At 51.4% G+C, this 21,570-nt stretch overlaps 1 protein-coding gene across 3 annotated transcripts in view; it reads right to left on the bottom strand.

The window, feature by feature from the left end:
* Window positions 1-363: 363 nt before the first annotated feature.
* Stk24 (serine/threonine kinase 24) overlaps window positions 364-21,570 on the bottom strand; it is a 100,785-nt gene continuing 79,578 nt past the window's right edge. For all 3 annotated transcript variants that reach the window (XM_078016245.1, XM_078016244.1, XM_040281668.2), the window contains exons 4-11: window positions 18,483-18,591; window positions 18,074-18,231; window positions 12,393-12,578; window positions 10,503-10,648; window positions 8,287-8,410; window positions 7,265-7,333; window positions 4,665-4,801; window positions 364-1,372 (exon numbers count right to left, since the gene is read on the bottom strand). In XM_078016245.1, coding sequence (XP_077872371.1) covers window positions 1,336-1,372; window positions 4,665-4,801; window positions 7,265-7,333; window positions 8,287-8,410; window positions 10,503-10,648; window positions 12,393-12,578; window positions 18,074-18,231; window positions 18,483-18,591 — 966 coding nt within the window. In that variant the 3' untranslated portion in view covers window positions 364-1,335. The remainder of the gene's footprint in view (window positions 1,373-4,664; window positions 4,802-7,264; window positions 7,334-8,286; window positions 8,411-10,502; window positions 10,649-12,392; window positions 12,579-18,073; window positions 18,232-18,482; window positions 18,592-21,570) is intronic.

Raw genomic sequence — 21,570 nt, forward strand, 5'->3', positions numbered from 1 at the left:
AAATTTCCCACCTTGCTAAATAACACCTGATAGCAAACCAAGAAAACCAGACATCCTGGGTGACAGCACTGGTAGCCGTGGTCTCCATCAGAAGAACTAAAACCATCCTTAAAGTCCTTGGCAAGAGGTAGAGCAGTTTCACAAATCTGCAATGTCCAGCCACATCTCAGTGACCACTCACACAGCTGCAAAGTTGAAAATGCTGCTCATCAGCATTTTCCCACCTGGGCACTTTTCCCTGGAGTTTTCTGAACTGTCTCGGCACACACACTCAGCCAGCCACACACTTACACAACCACACACACAAGAGTAGGTGCCCTGTCCACTCTGCAGTCATGTTTCAAGAAGAGTATGCAAAATAAGTGTGTTATAAAATTTATTGGTGTAAGCATCCAGACACTTCCAGGTGGGAAAGATGATGATATGCAGATTCCGCTACGAGGTGCAACAGAAAATCGTGTGGGCAGGACAGTATGCCTGGTGCACGACTCCAAACAAAGGTTAGACGAGAGTGCTTCCTCTGGGAAACTCAAGAGTAATAATTTAAAGCTTCATGAGGCAAGATATGTTCCAATTTAAAACACTAAGAAATAGTACCATCGATGAAAAAGGAAATCAACTTCTAATTGTACCAAAAGGGGTGAAGGACAAACAAGAGGGACATTTGCATCTGTCGAGGTACAAATGGGAGTGTTCCATTGAGGGGCGTTAATTATTATTAATGGCAAACCCTGCAAATACAAAATAAAACCCAAATCACTGGTCACATGATTCAAAATTTACATGTAATAAAGGCAAGGCAATAGACTCAAGTTATGGCCTGTCAAATATTTACTCCACGGACATTATCTACAGAAGCACTTGGCCGATTTGTACACAGTGATTCCTTATGCACGCCAAAGGGGTTTCTGTAAAAATGACGCTATATACAGTCTGTACACAGATCCACCAGCGATTCTCCATCTCCCGGGGGAGTTATCGACTTAAAGCAGGATACCTGAGGTTTCATGTCTTTAGTTGCCTTATCACAATCCCAAATATACACTTCAGGGGTTTTGTTTTCAAAGACATTTTCCTTGAATATGTGCACTATGGTTAAAATTAAAAACAATAAAAAAATAAAATAATTGCTTGAAGGAGCTGGCCCTCCCCACCCCATGCGAGAGACTTCATCAGGCTGTGGCACAGCGAGGGCTGAGTGTGTCCCTGGACGGCGCGGTCTTGGGGGTGGCCCTCCGTGGCGCCTCCAGGAGAGCCGGCAAAGGTTCTCCTCGACTTTCAAAAGGAGGATGCAGAAGAAAGGAGGGAAAACAAAACCCCAGAGGCCAAAGGGTTTCAGTGGGACGAAGTTCCTCCACCACTTAGAGAATATCTAGGAAAAAAGAAAAAGAAACAGAAGTAAATGTCATTTTTCTAACCCTTGTGCAAAAATTTAAAACAATAAAAAAATCTTAGTTTTTATAGGAAGTCTTAAGTCATTTAAAAAAATACAGTAGTGCAAATACCAGTGGGATAATAAATCTATTAAATAAAGAACTCAAAGATTAAGAAAATCATGGTTCTGACACAAAAACTTCATAGCACACGATCAAGAGGAAAAATGATGTGTCCAGGCTTCTGGACAGATGTCAAACAGCGGATGGGACTGAGGATCAATTTTGGAAAAATGACATTGTCCAGTAACAGAGCAAGAGCCCAGGGATGCCCTCCCACAGCTGATGGAAGAGAATGCAGGAAGTCCTTTTAGGCCACCAACATACTGACGCGGTCCAAGTCACCAGCTTCCTAGCAGGGCCTCAGAAACAAAGTCCATAGGAGGAAATGGATATCTGCACAGAGATACCTCTCCAGATTTTTTGAACACCAGAATAATTTGTAACAACTTTGAAGACTAACAGAAAAGCAGTTAAGCAAAATATGCAAACCAGAAGAAATCAAGATTTTAAACTATAATTATCTGTATTTATGCAATCTGAAAAATACAGTTAGCTGTGACTATATACATATAATACCTGTGTGTTTTTAAGCTCTGTATCATAAATACCAAGGAATAAAGTCCCAGGAGCACTGTAATTTGCAAGTATGTGAGAAATGGATTAAGTTCACACTTGTGCATTGGAAGGTAATGCATTAAAAGATGGTGATGGTGGTGGTGGTAACCACCAGGCTACAATAGTGGGACCATGAATCACTTCTTGTTTTCAAAAAATGTTATAGTATTTTCTCGCTTCAGAATATAAAACAGTGGGGCTGAGGCTGCCTCGAGGTCAAACACCATCAGAACCAACTCCAAGGCACAGGTCAGGAGATGGCCAAGGACATCTTTAAGAAGACTTGTCTCAAACACTCCTACCCACAGCTCCTCTCTGCAGGCACTGATAATGCCTGGTATTAGAAGGCATTATCAGTAGGAGTGGCAAGGTCCCCATGAAAGCAGGCATTAGCCACAACCTCTATACTTGAATTTCAATATCGAGTTGATGTTGCACAGAACAGTCTAAACATTAATTCAAAAAACTAAGACAGAAAGGCTTAGAAAATGCTTTAGGTGACAGTTTTCTTTCTGAGCGACTTGCCAAAGTAACGGGTTTGGGAGCCAAACTGCAAAGAAGCCTGAGCTTCAGCCACTGTGGCCGGCATCCAATCACAGAGGACTTTGGGTAAAAAACAGACCGCCACAGCAAGCCTGCAGGGACAAGATGAGGACTCCCCAAAGCCAGGCCATCTGATGACCAAGGAGGAGGGTCCACTTGTCACTGAAGGTGACTACTAAGCACCCAACTGTAAGTGTGGATTCAAGCCCAAGCGTAAACACCAGATTTCAGACTCAGTACAAAAAAGAAAGTAAAAATATCTTACACTGTAATTGTTTATATTGATTATGTGTTGAAACGATAATGTTTGAAGTGTAGCAGATTTAAAACTACTCTTAAAATCTACATGAAGCCCGTGTTACACTCCCACTGGATGGAGCTGGCAGGTGGGTTTGCATCCACAATAAAAGAAAGGGGATGGGGAGAAGGGGGTTGTGAAGTGGAAAACATGGACTGACCCGTGTGCTCGGGACACAGCACAGTGCTGGACTGCTGGGGAAGTCCAGGCACACACATAAATCACGCCACACGTTCAGGCAATGGGGACCTCATATAAAATACGAGCTCAAAAGTGACACTACACAAGCAGAAAAAAAGTCCAAAGCAAGACACTAACAATATACCCAGTTTCTGGGTTTAGTTCTATTTGCTTTATGAGTTTCATTCTTTATTTGGGGGGAGGGAGGAACAATTGAACCCAGGGGTGCTTAACTACTGAGCCACACCCCCAGCCCTTTTTATATTTTATTTAGAGGCAGGGTCTCACTGTGTTGCTAAGTGCCTCACTGAGTTGCAGAGGCTGGCTTTGAACTCACGATCCTCCTACCTCAGCCTCCCAAGCTGCTGGGATTACAGGCCTGCACCACTGCACCCGGCATAAGTTTCTTTTTAGTGAGAAATACATGCCATTAGAAGGAAGTGAAGATACCAAGCTAGAAAAATCAAAAAGGCTTGTGTAGAGGCAAGCATGTGGTGACCTTTGTATTCTCTTTTGCTTTATTTCTGTAACCTGTTTCATTGCTTTTAATGTGGCAGAAGTGGGGGCAGCAGGACAGAATCATTAAACAGATCAGCGACTCCTTCGACCGTCTCAGTCAAGGAAACCATTTCTACTTTCTATCCTCACTTGGCAGTCGCAGTGACGTGTACCAAGGAGGCTGAATGTCAGGCTGCTTTTTTGGGGGGGATGCCCTCAGACAAAGGGACTCTTCAAGGACAGTGGGCAGCCCCATCAGGTGTCACTTGCAAATGGCCAAAGTGACCCCACCTGCCCTCATATCCTTCCTAAGTGCTTTCTGTCAAGAGGCCATCTCAGAAGAGGCCTAGCAATGCTCGGGGTCATCATGGAGGCTCAGCCGTCTCCTGGACACCTGAAGACCAACATCAGGCCAACAACAGGCCTGGGACTGCAGGGGGGAGGGACCTCAGCCAGGGACCCAGCACCCACGCTCCTTTCCGGAGCAGCCGCCCACACACCTCTCCAGGCCAGGAAGGCCAGCCAGGAAGGTGGCCTGGGGTGACTTTCACGTAGATATTCCCCAAGCAAAAGCAGGGAGGGTGCCTCAGTCTGAAACGTGTGGCCAAGGACACCAGGTAGGAACAGGCACAGCCACTGCCCACAAGGCATCAGGGCCTGGGTACTAGCCACTAAGGAAAAGGACCTACCCACACCTGTTCTCACAGAAGTCACCTTCCAGCACCTGGACACAAACTCTAAAGCCCAAACCCCACAGGCAGCCACAGGCGTCTGACTGAGGCCTGTACTCCTCTGGCCAATCCGGCTCAGGAGCAGGCTGCGTAGTTAAGAACAGACATTTAAAAATCATCCTTTCGCTGTGGCAAAGGCGACAAAGGCACAAAGTTCTGTGGCTCTTTCCAGTGGCTTGGGACTCGCATGGTTCTCTCCTACTGATTCAGAAAGAGCCTCCTCTGCTGGACTCTGCTGTAACCCTGTGGCTGGGGGACAATGGGGACCAACCCAGAAAACACAGTACCACAGTGGCACCAAGCTCCAGGAGGAAAGCCCAGCGCCAATGCCCTAGGGCGCTCCTCCACAGGTCGGTCAGTTACCTCTGCAGCCGCTGCACCAGCTGGGCCACCATGGTGTCGGAGATCCCGGGGCAGGCCTCTTCTGCCAGGTAGATGGCCCCTCGCAGCTCCTCTATGGACCCCAGGTTCCCTCCACATGCTTGGCTCTTCTCCTTCAGCTGAAACACAGGGAGAGCAGCGTGACACGTGCACACAAGCCAAGCAGCGCTCCCTTCAAGGGCCACCACGCAGAGCCCTCCTCCACAGAAAGGGCAGCAGGCCAGGAGACCGCCAGCCGTGCACATGCTCCAAGTTGGATTCCGATGGCATCCTCTGTTTTGTTTTTCTATTACAACCTTAATCTTGTCCCAGAGAAGCCGTTTCACGGCCACCAGAAGTTACTCTGGCCTCAACACTGCAGTTGTGGTGTGGGTTGCAGGCTTAGATTCCAAGTTTAACGGGTAGATTTGAAACTCCAACGAGACCTGCCAGGTGTTGCCCACACCTGGATCCCAGTTACTTGGGAGGCTGAGCAGGAGGGTTACAAGTTTGAAGCCAGCCTCAGCAACTTAGTGAGAGACTATCTAAATATTAAAAATTTTTTTAAAAAAATCAATGAAAAGGACTGGAAATGTAGCTCAGTTGTCAAGTATCCTCAGCCGGGTTCAATGCCCAAAAATCCCACTCCCTTAAAAAAAAAAAAAAAAAAACACCCTTCAGCAGAAACCGTTTTGGTCCAGATGCTGTCAAATGTTCCCCTTCAGGTAAATGCGTGGCAGCCCTAAATTCTGGGGATCCACAGTGCCCCTCCCTCTGCTCCCGTGAGAAACGGCAACAGCGTCTTCAGGCACCCCCCTTGCCTAATGGCTAGTTCCAAGTCTCTTCCCAAAATGCGACCAAGTGATGAAACAGGAGCAGGAGAGCTACGAAGGTCTAGCAAAGTCTGGGACCAAAGGCTCCCAGGGGAGGCTCTAGGTGGCACTGCAGAGGTGACAGACCCCAGTGCAACCCCTGGAGACCCCTTCCGTCTTTATGAATATTTCATAAAACACTCAGCTCTGGCCCTCCAGGGTACTGTGAACATGTCACTGCCAGAACTGCGGCACCCAAAAGAGCAGTGGCTTCTCCTCTCCCAACAGGGCTCTACAGGGACTGGGCAGGACCTTGGAAGGGCCCACAGCGTCAGGAACATTTCTGGTCACAGGCTTCAGCACAGAGGAGCCCCAGGAGGTGGCTTTGTCTCTCTGGCACTTCCACGACTTCACAGGACGGTAACTGCGAGTCCCAGGAGAGCGACGTACGGCCCACCATGCCGCTCCCTGCTCTGAAGCCACACCACTGTCTCAAAACAGGGACAAGGACGGGCAGTGGGGCAGCCCCGGGAATAATGGGCCACCACCAGAGGGCTGTACCAGACGTGCGCCATCACCACTGAGTGAGCAACCTGGCACAGGCCGAGTGACAGTAACGGAGACACCAGCACCTCCATCTCCCTGCCGTCCTCGTTCATACATGTGGGATAACCTTCTCTTTCATTATCTAAAATAATGCACCCTAAGCACTTTGAACTTTAGGTTATTAAATATCTTAATAAAAAACATACATAAGGAAAGACTCCTGTGGGTTAGCCCCCCCAAAACCTAGGACGCTGCTGCATTTCTGATTCCTTCTTAAACTCGGTATAAAATAAAGTCCAGGGAAAATGAGAAAATCCTTTGTGTTGTTCCTAGTCAGCCTGATCCTATTAGGGTGGCTGATGATGGCAGGTCACAAGGAGCGAGCGAGCAGAACCCCAAGGGCCCACACAGCCCACTCCGTAGCACAGCGGTGTCTGGCTGGAGTCAAAGGGCGAGCAGCAGGGGCTCCACCTGCCGGCCACACTGCTTTCCCCCGATCCCGGGGTGCTCAGGTGTTTCAGGTGCACTGATGCCCCAGGCCACAGCAGGGCCCTCAGGACCACAGGGACGAAAGCTGGGAGGACGGGAGCTGGGATGGGCTCGGGCAGCACTGTGGGTGGACAGGCACACTGGACTCTACAGCAGGCCAACTGTGAGTGGGGGGACAAGCTTGGGTGGCCACTTCCGTCCTCCAGACCACCAGCCTCAAGTGTGAGGACCCCGATTCGGCTGCCCCCCGAGAAGCCTAGCTCACCACCCAGAGCGTGGGAGTCAGCTGGCTCTGACATCCAAGCCAAGGAGGATCATAAACGATGAGGACGGGACGCAGGAGGGTCAGGCTGAGACCGGCTCACCCAGGGCACAGGCAGGGTCCCAGAGATGGGGGCAGCCCAGGGCCTACAGGGAGCCCGTCCTCTCAAATGTTAGAAGCCCACTTGCACTGCCGCACACTTGCTGGGGCAGAGACTGGGCGGCGCCAGCAGATGGTGTCGAAAGCTGCTGAACCGGACGGTGATAACAGGCTGGACCACCGCAGGCTGCCACACACCACCTCCCAGGGGAGGCGACAAGGAGCTCTGCCCAGGCGGAACAGGAGCCATGGGCACCAAGGAACCCAGTGCCTGCCACGGGCGCCACACAGACGTGCCAAGCGTGCCCACGCCAGCTATCTCAATGCCCCACCTCGTACGGACCACACCCCCACAGGAGCAGCACCCTGCTCCCGGAAGCCAACCAGGTTCTTACCTCCGCAAACAGAGGAGAAATAATTGTCGATAAACACTGAGAGAAAGGCCTCTTTGGGATGTCTTTCATCTTGAGGAAGAAAAGAGAGATCATAAGGAACAGGGAACAGGCACCGGCAGTGATTCAGCACGCAGCAGACCGCCCACCAAAGCCCGTGCTGGCTCTACGCGCTGAGCGGATGCTCTCTGCCCCCGTCACTCTGGGTAAGACCATCTTACCGCCTTCAACTAGGCTCCAAAGTTTGCAGTCACAGGCAAGACCCATGACGCTAGGGACCCAGTATCTGAATCCACAAGGGAAGAAAGACTCCCTGGGCGGCCACGCTGGATGGGCGGCCACGCTGGATGGCCAGCACTCTATGGGGAGTGCTCTCTGCCAAAGCTCATCGAGGGGAGCCAGGGGAGCTGCTGCAGCGCCTGGCCTCTCTGGAGTTACCACCTCTATCTGGCAACACTTAACACCTGCCCGACTCGTCCAAGCAGGCTGGGACCACAGGGACAGCCATTGGTCCACCTGCCTGACGAATCCTCCACTACACTTTTAAAAGACCTAAAAATATAGCTTTTCACAAGTTTAAATAGGCAAAAAACCAATTAATCAATTAAGCACCAAAAGATTACATTCAATTATAAGGTCTTAAATAAAATTATGGTACATTCTATGAGTAATCCCAGCATGTGGACACAGTCCCATAAAGAGAACCATGAAGTTGTTCTGTACATGAAACCTGACCCCCTCACTCCAACTCCAGAGCACGGCCAAGGGTCAGGAGGTCAGGAGTCCCGCTGTGGCCCAGAGCGGAGGGGAGACCAGAGCGCCACAGCATAGCCACATGCGGACTCTCAGGTCCCAATCTTTACATGATCAGACAGGACTTCAGCTCTTGATCTGCCAATTCCAAGGGCAAAGCCCCACCAAGGACTGCTTCAAGGACCCCGCCCACTCCCAGGGAAGGCCCTACAGAATGGCAGGTGCCTGCTGGTGGACAACAGGTGCTAGCACTCGAAAATGAGCAACTGTACCTTGTTTCTTTCCAAATCCGACAGCTGAAGAGCTCCGTTCTCAAGATTCTTGGGATCCTTCTCTCGGATTGTGAAGATCCAGTCCCCGGAGTCACTACCTCCAGATGCCTGGCCATCTGTTTCCCTTGACACAAAGACCCCACGGAGTCAGTCAGCGTGGACACCCTGGCTTCAGGCCCTTGGCCACCCACAGCCCACGCTCCGCCGCAGCTGCAAACCTCTCCCACCATCTACACTCCGTGCCCCCACACCACCCCCTTTACCCCCTGGGATCCTCTAGTCTCAGGGCCTGCTGCATCACTGAACAGATTCGGCTCCTGAACTTCTCGCCTCCCAGAGGAAAAGAGGTGGCTCCCAACTTGCAGGAGAAAACGTCCCGTCCCCTGCAAGTCCCCCTCTAGGCCTGCCTTCTCTCCTGTGTGCCTCCTTCCCGCCAACCCAGAAGCCCTCTCTCTTCCTCCCCTCCAAGCAGCTTCCCCTGATCACGCTCTTGGGTGGATGGCCACATCTGGTCTCAGCCACAGATCACGCATGTGCAGCTGTACTCACTGCTTCCACCTGTCACCTTCCACCCCATCCCCACATGCTACCTCCAAGGTCCCCAGCCTCCAAGCACTGCTTGGTAAGGGGGCCTATTCAGTCCTGGCCTGTTGGAACCTCAACAGCAATGGTCCCAATGTCCTTGCCAATCAGCCCAGGCTTTGGCTCTGCTGTGCCTGGTCTGCTCCCACCCACGGGTCCTTCTCTCTCGATGTTCATCTTCATCCCCATGCTGGCTTCCTAGGGCCTGGTCCCCCGCCTCCAGAACTTGAGCTCTTCTCATATGGCAAATGCACACCCTGAGTGACACCACCGGTTCTCAGGGTTCCGATGACCTTTCATACAGCAGCAACCCTGAAGTCTGCGTGGTCTGCCTAGCTCTCTTTCCCTGAGGGCCACACCTCAGTGTCACTTCAAGATGCACATCTCCTGGCCACCTGGGAACATCACACTCCATGCTGCCAAAACCTGGCACATCTGCCTCCTTTACCCAAGTCCATCACCACATCCTGGCTCTCAAAACCCTCTCCTCTCTCTCCCCACTGTTCCCCTCCATTGCCACTGCCCTAGTCGCCGGCAGCAACACCTCAACAGCCTCCAAGATCAATGGTCTTGGCCTTGGCTATGAACAGAATCACCAGGGGTATTGAGAACCCTTGTCTCACGGGCCCGGCATGGGGAGGGTGCTGTCTTCTGGCCAGGGGAGGCAGGACAGCAGGTCAGCTCCAGGCTCGGCTCACAGGCCCAGTTCTACCTAGCCACTTCCTTCCCTGAGGTCAGGGCAGCCAAGCCAACTCCCCCAGCGTCCCAGCCGGAAGCTCCAGGCCGCGTCTCCAGCCAACGGAACCCTGGGTGCCGAGCGGGACACGGGTTCTCGGTCAGGCACTGCCCCACACAGAGCTTTACAAGGCTGAGCTTCTCTTAGAACACAGCAAGCGGCACTAAAGCAGGCCTTCACAGCCTTTCGAGATGTATTTAAGGCAATGTCCTCCGGTCAGAACTTTAAGAACAGGAAAGGAAGCTAGGTCAGGTTCCCTGCACCCAGAGCCCTCACACGGATGCTAGGAGACTCCATGGGGACAGGAGGCTAAAGACGAGGCTAAGAGACTCCCTGCCGGGTCCACGTGGTACCCACCACAAAAACCACCTGCGGGTTACCTAAGAAATGCCCAGAACTTATGCTAAGTGAAGCTAGTCAATCCTTAAAAAACAAATACCAAATGACCCCTTTGATATAAGGGGAGTAAACAAGGACAGGGTAAGGACGAAGAGCTTGAGAAGAAGATTTACATTAAACAGGGATGAGAAAAGGGGAGGGGAGGGGAGGGGAGGGGAGGGGAGGGGAGGGGGGATAGTAGAGAATAGGACAGACAGCAGAATACATCAGACACTAGAAAGGCAATATGTCAATCAATGGAAGGGTATCTGATGTAATACAGCAATCTGTATACGGGGTAAAGTTGGGAGTTCATAACCCACTTGAATCAAACTGTGAAAGATGATATATTAAGAACTGTGTAATGTTTTGAACGACCAACAATAAAAAAAAAATAAATAGATAGATAGATAGATAGATAGATAGATAGATAGATAGATAGATAGATAGATAGATATGCCCAGAACCGCCCCCCAGGAGCCCGCGGCCCATCTGCGGCACAGCTCGGGCGGCAACCTACGCGTCCGAGTCCTCGGAGCTGGAGTCGTCCTGGCTCTGCTCGGCCTTCCACCGCTTGTACCTGTCGATGAGCTCCGTCAGGTAGGACGTCTTCTTTGCATTGCGCAGTATGAATTTGTGCTTCAGCAGCTCCTTAGCCGTGGGTCTCTGGAAAGACACGGGAAACAGCATGAGGTCCCGTGCACTTTCAGCCTCTGCATCCAATCCCAGAGGAAGGGCTCACGCCTGAAAATGTCAGCGACCGCGCTGACACTTCAAAGTCAAAGATGGGTCACTCTGTACCCCTGGCTGGGACTCGCAGGCACAGTGTGGACATGACGTTCCCAATGGTGTCCTCGACATCCAATTAAAGCAAGAGAACTTCCCCCAAATAATCTGAACCACCCGAGAGCGCGTCTCCTCTCCCACTGTCACTCAGCTCTCGAAGGCAGACGCTGACGGAAGAACATGTTCTATGTTACTATTAACATTCTGTACTGTGTGGTGGGAACCCCCAAGCATCATAAAATAAAAACACTAAAAGAAACTGGAAGGGAGCCAGGAGAGACCCTGTCCTGCATTTCTGAAAGGCACCTGGCATGTCATCCACCCTCCCGCCTCCTTGCAACTGAGCTAAGGGCTTCGTCCACACCCCAGACCCACGAACGGACCAAGGGCTCCACCCTGCAGGATGGCACACCTGGTTACGGAAAAGAGCAAAGTTCCCAAGAAGCCCAGTGTGCCCGACCTGGACCGGACACCAGGAACACAAAACATCAGCGACTCGGGCTGTTTCCACTCCCTCCAAATTACTAAGGCCTTGTCCACAAGAGCCAGTGCTCTTTCAACCTGAAGGTGAGAAACCAGGTGGCCTCAGGTACCCCCAGCCCCAGTGGAGAACTCCAGACATCACAGGAGTGCTCAAAGCCACAGCTTCAGGTCCTTCTCCTCCAAGGGACGGGGGAGAGCCAGGGGGTGTGTGCTGACTAGAGGAGTGTTTAATGGAAGATATGCACACACGGACACGCTGTGTGGAGTGCTGTGCTGTGTCAGACCTACAACCACGATACAAAACCCAACACCACTGTGCACAGAACAACACGAACCAGCGTCACCTAGAGAGCCTAGGAAATGCTGTCCCCCATGTAATTCCTTCTCCAGAACCAGCACCAATGAAAAAACCACAATGCTCTTGTAAAATCATCAGCCTTCACTAATAAGAGTTCAGTGGCGATGGGGAGGCGGGATCCGGCTTAGCCTTCAACTAACTCCAGTGGAAAACTCAAAACAAGGACATGATGCTTCGTGAAACACAAAAATACACCGCTTTCAAAGAACCGCCCTAATTCTGAGAGAAAAATGAGGTAAAACTAGGTAGTCATTTCTGCTATGGGCTATTATTATCGATTAAATGTAAAAAGAGAAGGAAGGAAGAGGAGAAAGAGGTGCGTGGTTCCTTTTCACCTTATCTTCTGCTTCCCAGCACTGACTACTCAAGAGAGAACACACGGACTCTGAAGACCTATTACCATTACTTTTCAGGCTACCCTCTGCCATTACTAAAGGCAGCTTTATAGTTGACAGCCGGATCCTCCTCTCTAAATATTAAAAACTTGGGATTCCACCTATCGTATGAAGGAGAAATATTCCTCAGGCTCAAGGAGGGAGGCATGCGATGCTAGAATGTGAAAGAAAATAGATTTTTAATCCTTAAAAGATAAAATGGCTGTAAGAGCATATTTGCAATTCAAATAAATCAATCAAACTCATTTAGAAAAAGAAAAATGAAAAAAGAGAGAGAGAAATGCACGAGATCCAGCAGACAGCTGATAAGGGCTGAGAAGGCCAGTGACGGGGGACTGCCAGCAGACCCGGCGGGCCACGCACAGCTCGCCGAGGGATGCAGACTTACAAAGCTCGGCTCCTTGTTCAGACAGGCCTCCACGAACTCCTTGAGGGGTTTGCTGTAGTTCCCTTCCAGCGTCGGGGGGTTGTTCTTTGGAATCAGGAATAAAACCTTCATGGGATGCAGCTCGGAATGAGGGGGCTCCCCTTTCGCCAGTTCTATGGCTGTTATACCCAGCGACCAGATATCCGCCTGCAACAGCAAGAGCATCTTTAGAGACACAGAGCAGGAAGACATTCAAATAAACACACTTAGAAGAAGCAGCCTCTCAAGTTTCTGATAAAAATGTCTTTTCATAAGCCCTTGATAGAACTTCTACATAGGCAACAAGTGGAAAACCTGCTCCACAGAACGTCCTCCACGCCACACTGAAGACGCGGTGTGACCACTGGCAGGGCAGGTACTCTTGTATAGGAGGGGCTCAGGCAGAGTGCCCGAGTCAGGGGCACAGGTGCCAGATGAGTGGGGAGGAACAGGGGAAGGAAGACATGCGGCCAGCCACCCCTCCAGGTCAGATGGCAGCTCTACAAAGTCCTGTGGTGTTAGACCCAAGAGCTATCGTCTGAGCCTTGCTTCCTTCCTCATCTGTGAGAGGGGACGGGGAAGTGCATGCAATGTGCCAGGTTCCCACCACTGTCCAGCACTTGGAAAAATGCTTACCTCTGTTCAAACACGCACAGAGGTGAAAAACGCTGATACACAGCACCTCTACGCACCTATCACCTGAATCATTTTGCCATACAGGTTTCTGTCTGGTGCCATGGCGTATCTTGAAGTCAATCAGCCATCCTAACAATCCCCAATCCACAGTACTCCAGTGTGTCAACATTTAACTACAAACTGGCCTAAAATCAACAATACAGATAGTCCCTGACTTGCAATGATTTGCTTACGAAGGTTCAACATTATAATGGTGCAGAAGTGATTCACATTCGGGAAAAAAAAACCACACTTTGAATCTGGCTCTTTTCCTGGTTAGTGGCATGTCATGTAATTGTCTCTCATGAGCAGCAGTGCGAGTCAAGGCGTCCGGTCACTCCCACGATGCAGGGGAGAACCACCAGCACTCCAGAGCGTCCGGGGAACTGTGTTATATCCATGCATTTGCTACTCACTGTATTTTATATTTAAAATTTTATCCTGAAAGGGTCAATCTAGAAGAACTGGTGTTACAGTAATGTCTCCATTTTCCTTCACTCTACAACTCAGAATCCTTGGTTTACTTTGCATGTGTACTTTTTTTATACATTGGCAGAAAAGTGATTTACTTGAGTCCCTCAGCTGCAGGAGGGGAACTGGGGACACAGTGCCCACGGGCAGGGAGGCCCCCAAGCCTGTGCTATGGCTGGAGGGCCTAAGGAAGTGAGCTGCACAAGAGGAGGGGACGAGCTGGGGCACAGGTGGCCACTCTCCTGTAGCAGCGGTTCTCCACACGCGGCTCCGCCTGAAATCTCAGTGTGTGTCTGCCCCTGCCCCTGTCAGGTCTCCTTAGAACTGCTGCCACCAGCAAACTGGCCACCCCAGGCCACACAGATCCAGGGCTCTGCCCACATGGCCTCTGCATCTCCAAGCATCTCACAATGCAGTAACTGGAAAGCGGATGGTGGTCTCCGCGTCTGGCTGTCAGAGGGTGTCTGTGCGATTTCCCTCACAGGACTGAGGACTTGCTTTTGTGTGGCGCTGGATGATAAGCACACAGACAGCAAGCCTGCAAGAGGCCAGCCCCGCTCCCCAGTGCCAGTGTGCACCAACTGAAGCTAACTGGGGGAAACCCTTCCGCCCTACCCACACCCAGCCCAGGCACCATTCATCCTGGCCTCCCCAGGAGGGTAGCCAGGACAGCACTAGCAAGACAAAATGTGGGCCGTCCTCCCAGGAAGAAGCCAAGGGCCGCCCAGCTCCTCAGCGCTCCTCTGGATCCTCCTACACCCATGCAGGCACCAGGGTGTGGTCCTGAGCTCCTCACGCCCTTTGTCTTCACCCACCTTCTACTCCTGGCTGGGTTCAAAGCTGCCCCATACCCAGGACTTCTGCAGGGTCCTTTGGCAGGTCCTCCAAATACCCAACACCCTACTAACAAACCTGGAAAGCTGGACCAGCATCAAGAAATGCTGAAGACACTGGCAAATCCATCAAAAGCCATGAAAATATCCAAAGTTATTAAAACCCACTAATCTGACTTCTGTGAATCTAACCTAGATAAATGTCAGATCTGGAAGATGTATATGCCACCCAAACATTCAAGAGCAGCATTATTTACATTCGACCTTAGAAGAATGATTAAGTTGCTATGGCCCATTAACTTACTGAAGTATCACATGATATTCCAACAACACGGCATTTACAGAGAACCTTAACAAACATGACTGCATCTATCTATTACTACATTCAAGAAACGGCATCTGATTTAGAATGTGTTAAAATAAAATAAAGTCATGCGAAAAAGGGCACTCACCTTCCAAAGCAGAAAAAATGAGGCATAACGAGGAATCCATTTTTCTGCCATTTGGGAAATATAAGAAATCAGATACTAAGACACCACTGGTAGAGCAAACAGTGGTTTTTAATACAAGCCCAAGTCAAAAGCTACAAGGGTCGATGGATGCTCTGGAATATAGATATTAGTTGTGAACCGATCACTTCCTACATAGACCCTTCTAGGTAGCATGTTCCTGAATGACCACTCAGAATCACCTGTCCCTGAGGGTTGACGACTTTCTCCACATAACAGAGAGTGGGGAATGACACAGAACAACATCCAGGTCCTCACAACATCACACAATGTCCAATAAACAAGCTGGCTACAAATCTGAAGATACTTAACAATTTAAGTGATATTTTAAAATTATGCATAAAAAATAATTCTCAAAGGTACCCTAACCACCTCTCCATAATCAAGAAGAAAACCATCTGTAACTCCAAGTCACAGTTATAACTAAACTAGGCAAAAGAAAACGGATTTAACACAGCTACTTACATACTCAGATGCAACATTCAGGAACATGTTTATACTTGGGATCTAGAGGTGTGAAAATATTTACCAGCACTCGACAGCAACGTGTGCTTGACCTAAAGGTCTCAACAGTATACACACCAGAGTGGAACCTCCTAGCCCGCAGGCTTCCTCACCTGCAGGGCTCCTTGCTCCCACCCAGGACTGTGGGTGATTCCTGGCCCTGGGAGAGGGACCAGGGTGTAAGGCTCATTGTGGGAGTGTCGGTAGGGAAGAGGCAGGCTGCCTGCCTGTCCCCCACCCCCAGTCCCCCCTGGATAACCGACTGTCTGCACTCAGCTTGAATAACATTATTTCTTCCATTATCACATCACCCGTTTCCATTTTTCACCACAATGAGATTGCAAACGGTTATTTCAGAGATGCCTGGATGGTGGAATAACTTGGCCTGGGTGGCAGATCTACAGATATTCTTCCTTTCTTTCCATTTCATTTTTCAGAATTTTCCAGGTCATCAAAAAGAATACACTCGTGCTGCTTCTGAGACCAAAACCGGGAAAAGCTGTTTACAGGGGACTGCTGACCCCAGCCTCGGTGTCTCCAGGACGCTGTTGCAGTCCCCACAGGCCAGGGTCTCTGCCCAGCCCCTCCACCCTCTTCAAGGCATCCACAGCCCAAGCACAAGGACTCCCCTTCCCAGAGTGCCATCCCCTTGCCTCGGAGGGAAGGGGTGCCCATGTGAGGCCATCCTCCGCTCCCCGACTTCTCTCCTGGGCTGCTGCTTACCTGGAGGAGCAGGGCACCCCCAGCACCCAGCCCTGGACAACCACAGTGCAGCAGCTGACTGACCCCACAGAGGATGCAGAGAAGGCCTGTGAGCAGGGAGGGGCAGCATCCTCACCAAGTTCAACTACTTACTAACAGACCATCCCAACAATCTTAAAAAGAAAAAAACATTAAATTTCCTTTGCCTTAGACCAAGGCCCCTCTGTGGGAAACAGTTCTCTCGTTCAGCACTGTCTCCAAGATATGGGGACAGTTGGAAACCAGCAAAGCTTACGTAATCCCTTTTAAAAATATTAGTAATAATGAAGGCTATTAAGGCCAATGAGCAGTCAGGACTGTGCAAAGATTAGGAACTGAGTCTGGCGGGAGGCTGAAGCAGGACGATCTCAAGTTCAAAGCCAGCCTCAGCAACAGTGAGTGCTAAGCAACTCAGTGAGACCCTATCTCTAAATAAAATATAAAATAGGGCTGAGGATATGGCTCAGAGGACGAGTGCCCCCGAGTTCAATCCCTGGTAACAAAAAAAAAAAAAAGACTGGCATAAGAGAAGCTGTGTGTGTAGACACTTTTGAGAGCAACCCAACAGCCCAAATGACAAGGGTCACAGCCCCTGCAAGAGGTTATTGTGTAAATGAGATTCTAGGTCTAGACGTCTTCAGGAAGCCGAGGTGCACATCCTTCCCGTTCAGCAAGGGGAAGATGCCGTGGGGCGGTGCGTGCCTTCCTCTCCAGACCCCCGGCCTCTGACATCAGCATGTGCACCTAAGAGGAAGCTGGGGGCTGCATGTGCTTGCAACCACCAGAACAGAAGCCTGGGATTTCTTTCTGGAGAAAGACTCTCTGCGCCTGTGATGCTGATCCAGCCCAGAGATGCTTCCAGGTACCCACAAGGATGCATGGAAGGGGCACTGGAAAGGGGGAGGGAGTAAGCGTCAGGAGGCCTCAGCTACAGCCGCGTACCTTAGGAGCCCTGCTACCTGGCAGGTCCACCAGGCCCCAGGCCCAGCAGGACAGCCACAGAGCCACAGGCAAGCTTGCAGCAGCCTGTATAGGACAAGAGCTGTTGGCACAGAGGCACCCGAGGCTGGGGGAAGGGTCCCCCAACGCCCATCCCTGATATCTGAACACTAAGACACTGACATCACCCTAATCTGCACTTGGACACCTGAGCCCACAAACCTGAAAGTTCAAAAGTTTTAAGAGTTGACTGGAGCTGGGCAGGGTGGCACACGCCTGTAATCTTAGTGACTTGGGAGGTTGCTGAGGCAGAAGGATCACAAGTTCGAGGCCAGTCTGGGCAATTTAGGGAGACTATGTCTCAAAATAAAAAGGGCTGGAGATGTGGCTAGGTGGTGGAGCACTTGCCTGGCACGTGTGGAGCCCTGGGTTTAATCCCCAGTACCACAAAAATGAAAGGGAAGGAGGCAAAGGGCGGGAAGAACAGGAGAGACCAGGAGAAGATAACCTGGCCGGTAAGAGGAGCTGGGAGAGGCGGTGGCACTTTGTGCTGATGAGGAGACTGCAGTAAGGGTCCTCACTGAGAGCCAAATACGTAGGAAGAATCCGTAGCACCACTGCAAGATGCTCTCTCCCTATCCTGCCTGGGATGCCTGGGGCCTGTCTCCACTCCTTTCTCTACAGGCCCTGGGAAGACTGGACAGGGCTCTGAGCAGGCCCTGTCCCTCAGCCTCTCTGCAGGGCTTCAGCCCCGGCCAGTGCAGAGTCCCTTCCTCTCTGCACACAAGCCCACCCTCCACTGCTCGCTACCTCACCACAGTGACCGTGGCTGGATGAACAGACAACAAAGGTGCTCAAGGGTGCCCAGGAGACAGGAGAACACGGGTTCAGCGGAGGTCAGAGACGCAGAGCTACGGTGGGGAACGCTGCAAGGCTGCAGGCCCGAGGGGAGAGACCTGGCACCCCACAAGGACAAATCCCTGTCTCTCACCTTCGAGTCGTAAGCTGACTGTTTAATGACCTCGGGCGCCATCCAGAAGGGGGTGCCCACGAAGGTGTTCCGCTTTATCTGGGTATCTGTCAGCTGGCCCGCCACTCCGAAGTCGGCCAGCTTCACCTCTCCATGCTCCGACAGCAGAACATTGGCGGCTGCAAGAGAAAACCAAGGCAGGCGTCTGACACGCAACGCTCCACTCACGGCCACCTGGTGGCACGCGATCTCTCCCCAGCCAGCTGGCGTGCCTACAGGTAGGCCCAGGGGGCTGTGCATCTCTCCAGACCCCTGGGCCAGCCCCGTCCAGGCAGGCCGAAGGCTCAGAGCAGCCTCCCCAGAGCAGAGAAGTGCAGCTGAGCCCACCACCTCAGGCGTTTCCAAGCACCAAGAAGGAGACGGCCCTTACCTTTGATGTCTCTGTGGATTTTCTTCTCTGAGTGAAGATAATCAAGTCCTTTCAGAATTTCTCTTAATATGGTGGCAATCTGAGTTTCATCTAAAGGGCCAGGTTCTAACTAAGAAAAAAGGATTATCACAGTTGCTTAATCGGAGACAAGAGAGAAGGCCCGTGTTAAATGGACAAGGGTAATTAAAACTGAAAAATATATTCACTTAAAGCAGACATTTTGCCTACACAATTAAAATCTATTAAAGGATCCTTTAAAAGAGCATAGAACTAGAAAAAATGACTTTACTGAATGAAGTAGGGGCTGATGAGAAAGGCCGGGTCACCAAGCTGGCCTGTGACTTAGGGCTATTCTTCTGGCCCACAGTGGTGGGGGGTCACGGGCAGGGTCCCACAGCCTGGGGACAAAAGCCCAGGAACTTACATGGCACCAGGATCTGCTCTAATGAACTTGGTTATTTTTCCTAAAAGGCTCATCCTTGCAACCAAAAGCAACCGGCAGAAAAAGGAGGCCTGGAGCCCACCCCTCCTGAGACCACTCCTGTACCAGAACGCCTTAGATATGAGCTGGGAGGCCCAGCCTTGGGGATAGAGCTCAAAGAGCTCAATTCTTCAAGATCTGGCATAAATGCATGTTATCAAATAAAAAATTACTACTGCCTCTGCAGACTTTTAGTCCTACTCAAAAAGTGTTCACTCCTTAATATCCATTCTTGTAGAAAGACATAAAGAAGCAACGTCACGTGTGCATGGCCCATTTATAAGGAAGTCAGGTCAAAGAGCTCAGGTCAGGTAGCGTGTCCACCATCACTTACAAAGCAGGGACTCAGTTACAGCTCCCAATTACTTAAATGCCACCACCCAAACAACCTGACGCTCCCTAATGGCCTAACAGGAGTGGTTGAGGGGCTGGAGGGGCAGAGGTCTAGAGAGCTGGACCCAATTCCCCCCCCACAAGCCCTCCGTCGAGCTTTCCAACTCGACCCAAGCTTGCGCACCTCGCCACCCGCCAAACAGCCCCTGGTGATCACCAAGTTTCCACCAAAGGGAATGAAAGCCACAATGCTCCTGGCGAGTCCCAGGCCCTCAGTGGATGTCCTCTGTGACCCCACGAAGGGTTTGTGGGCTACTGTGGGTGCACCGCCCCTAGTCACGGCACGGCAGCCCCTTCCGCCTGGCACGGCCTTCTGGTTATCTCCCCAGCCCCGGGGCCGATGCTGCGTCCCCAGGTCGGGGGTTCTCAGGGCTGCCCCCCACACACACACACATACACACAGGCCCTGCAGTCTGGCCTGTCTGGCAGCCGGGCACGGCCGGGTCAATCCACTCCTGGCTTTCTGCCATTCAGAACACAGGTGAAGAGGAGGCTGGTGGCTTCCAGTTAGCCTTCATTTTATTTCTGCTCAGAGAAGGTGGCACTGCTTATGTCCACTAGCCTGCCAGGAACTGCCACCAACTCACTCAGACTGTCGGCACGACACGCACTTCGCTCCACAGAACCTGATTTTCTCCAAAGTTATTTGACCAAAAGTTGCATTTTCAAGAAATTAACAAAGACCTTGAGGTAGAACCACGCCTCATGGCCAGTCTTTCCTCCTTACTACTTAGTGTTCGCAGAATTTATGAATTTTTATTTTCCAGATGAGGAGAACGTAAAAAGTCTCTCATCAGCTAAGGGAAGAAAGGAGAAGACAGATGCTGTATTTTGCTCCTTTCTCAACAGCAGGACACGGAGGGAACCCAAGCAGGACACCACGGTCCAGGTCTACTTCTCCTCCAGTAAGACCTCGCCCCTGCCCTCCTCCCATCAGTCACTGGCCAGAAGGGGCAGAACGGCCCAGTGCTGGTACCACGGGAGGTCAGCCAAGAGCCAAGGACACGAGAGGGAGAGGGAGCAGCTGGCCACGAGCCCGCCCCAGGCCCGCCTCCCCCCTTCACCCTGATTCCACCCTTCACGGGGCTCAGGGAGAGGGCACCAGATGCCTTCTATTAATTCAGGGGTAAATCCTTCTTGGCCTCCACATGTCTATTTTAGGTGTCAACGTGGCAGGGCTGAGGGACGCAGAGACAGGTGAAGCATGACCCTGCAGTGTCTGTGGGGCACTTCCAGAGGACCAGCAGGCCCTGGAATGGGCCTAAGGGCAGTCCACCCTCATCCAGTCCTGGGTGGGGATGATCCAACGGGCTGAGGCCCCAAGAAACGAAAAGGCAGAGGGCAGGCAAAGTCCCCTTTCTTCTCCTGCCCTGGGACTCCAGAGCTCCAGGTGCTCGGCCTGTGGACTTAGACTGGGCCACACCGACCCCCGGGTCCCCAGCAGGCAGGCGGCCTGTGGTGGACTGCTCAGCTCAGCAGCCGCACGGCATGCCCCTGGCAAGCCCCTCACATCCACCTCCCGCTGCCTCGGACCCGAATTGACTGGCACACTGTCAAATCCTCCCCGAAGTCACTCAGGGCTCCACAGCCCAGAGTTCCCGTGAGTGGTCGGACCAGGCTGAGCCGAGGTCTCCGAGTCTCGCACCAGCACTCTCCACTGCCGTGCAGTCTTCGCAAGACACATCGGCACTCTATCAGTAGGAGCACTGGGAGCTTTTCAAGGAAGAAGTAATAACAAAGACTGCCAGGGAAGAAACTGGACTCCGTCCCATCTTTAGGTGACTCCTAACTCCCCTCCCTCCACGTGTCCTCCCCTCTTCCTCCTCCCTGAGGACCATCAGCCCGGCACACAGGCACCCAACTCAAAGCACACTCCCAGGCCGTGCAGCAATGTGTGGCTTGTGACTCAGTTCTCAACACAGAACAGATGTGACATGTGCCCCCACCCCCACCCCAAACACTGGCAGCAGGAGAAGACAGAGGCCACAGCGAGAGAGACGGCCATCTGTCCCTTGTGGGAGACCCTCTTCTGCAGCCACGGTGGCAGCAGCTTGGCCTAAACGTTACTGAACATGCCATCTTATTCTTCCAAAATCATGTTGTATGTTCATTTTTAAGTTTGTCAAAAATCTCTGCCTGATTAAGTGAGCAATTGACGTAGCAAAATTCCTTTTTAATTAGATTCCCAGGCTGTCCTTCGGATTTCTGGCAATA

This window comes from Ictidomys tridecemlineatus, chromosome 6 (genome assembly GCF_052094955.1).
Source record: "Ictidomys tridecemlineatus isolate mIctTri1 chromosome 6, mIctTri1.hap1, whole genome shotgun sequence".
NCBI classification, from domain to species: domain Eukaryota; kingdom Metazoa; phylum Chordata; class Mammalia; order Rodentia; family Sciuridae; genus Ictidomys; species Ictidomys tridecemlineatus.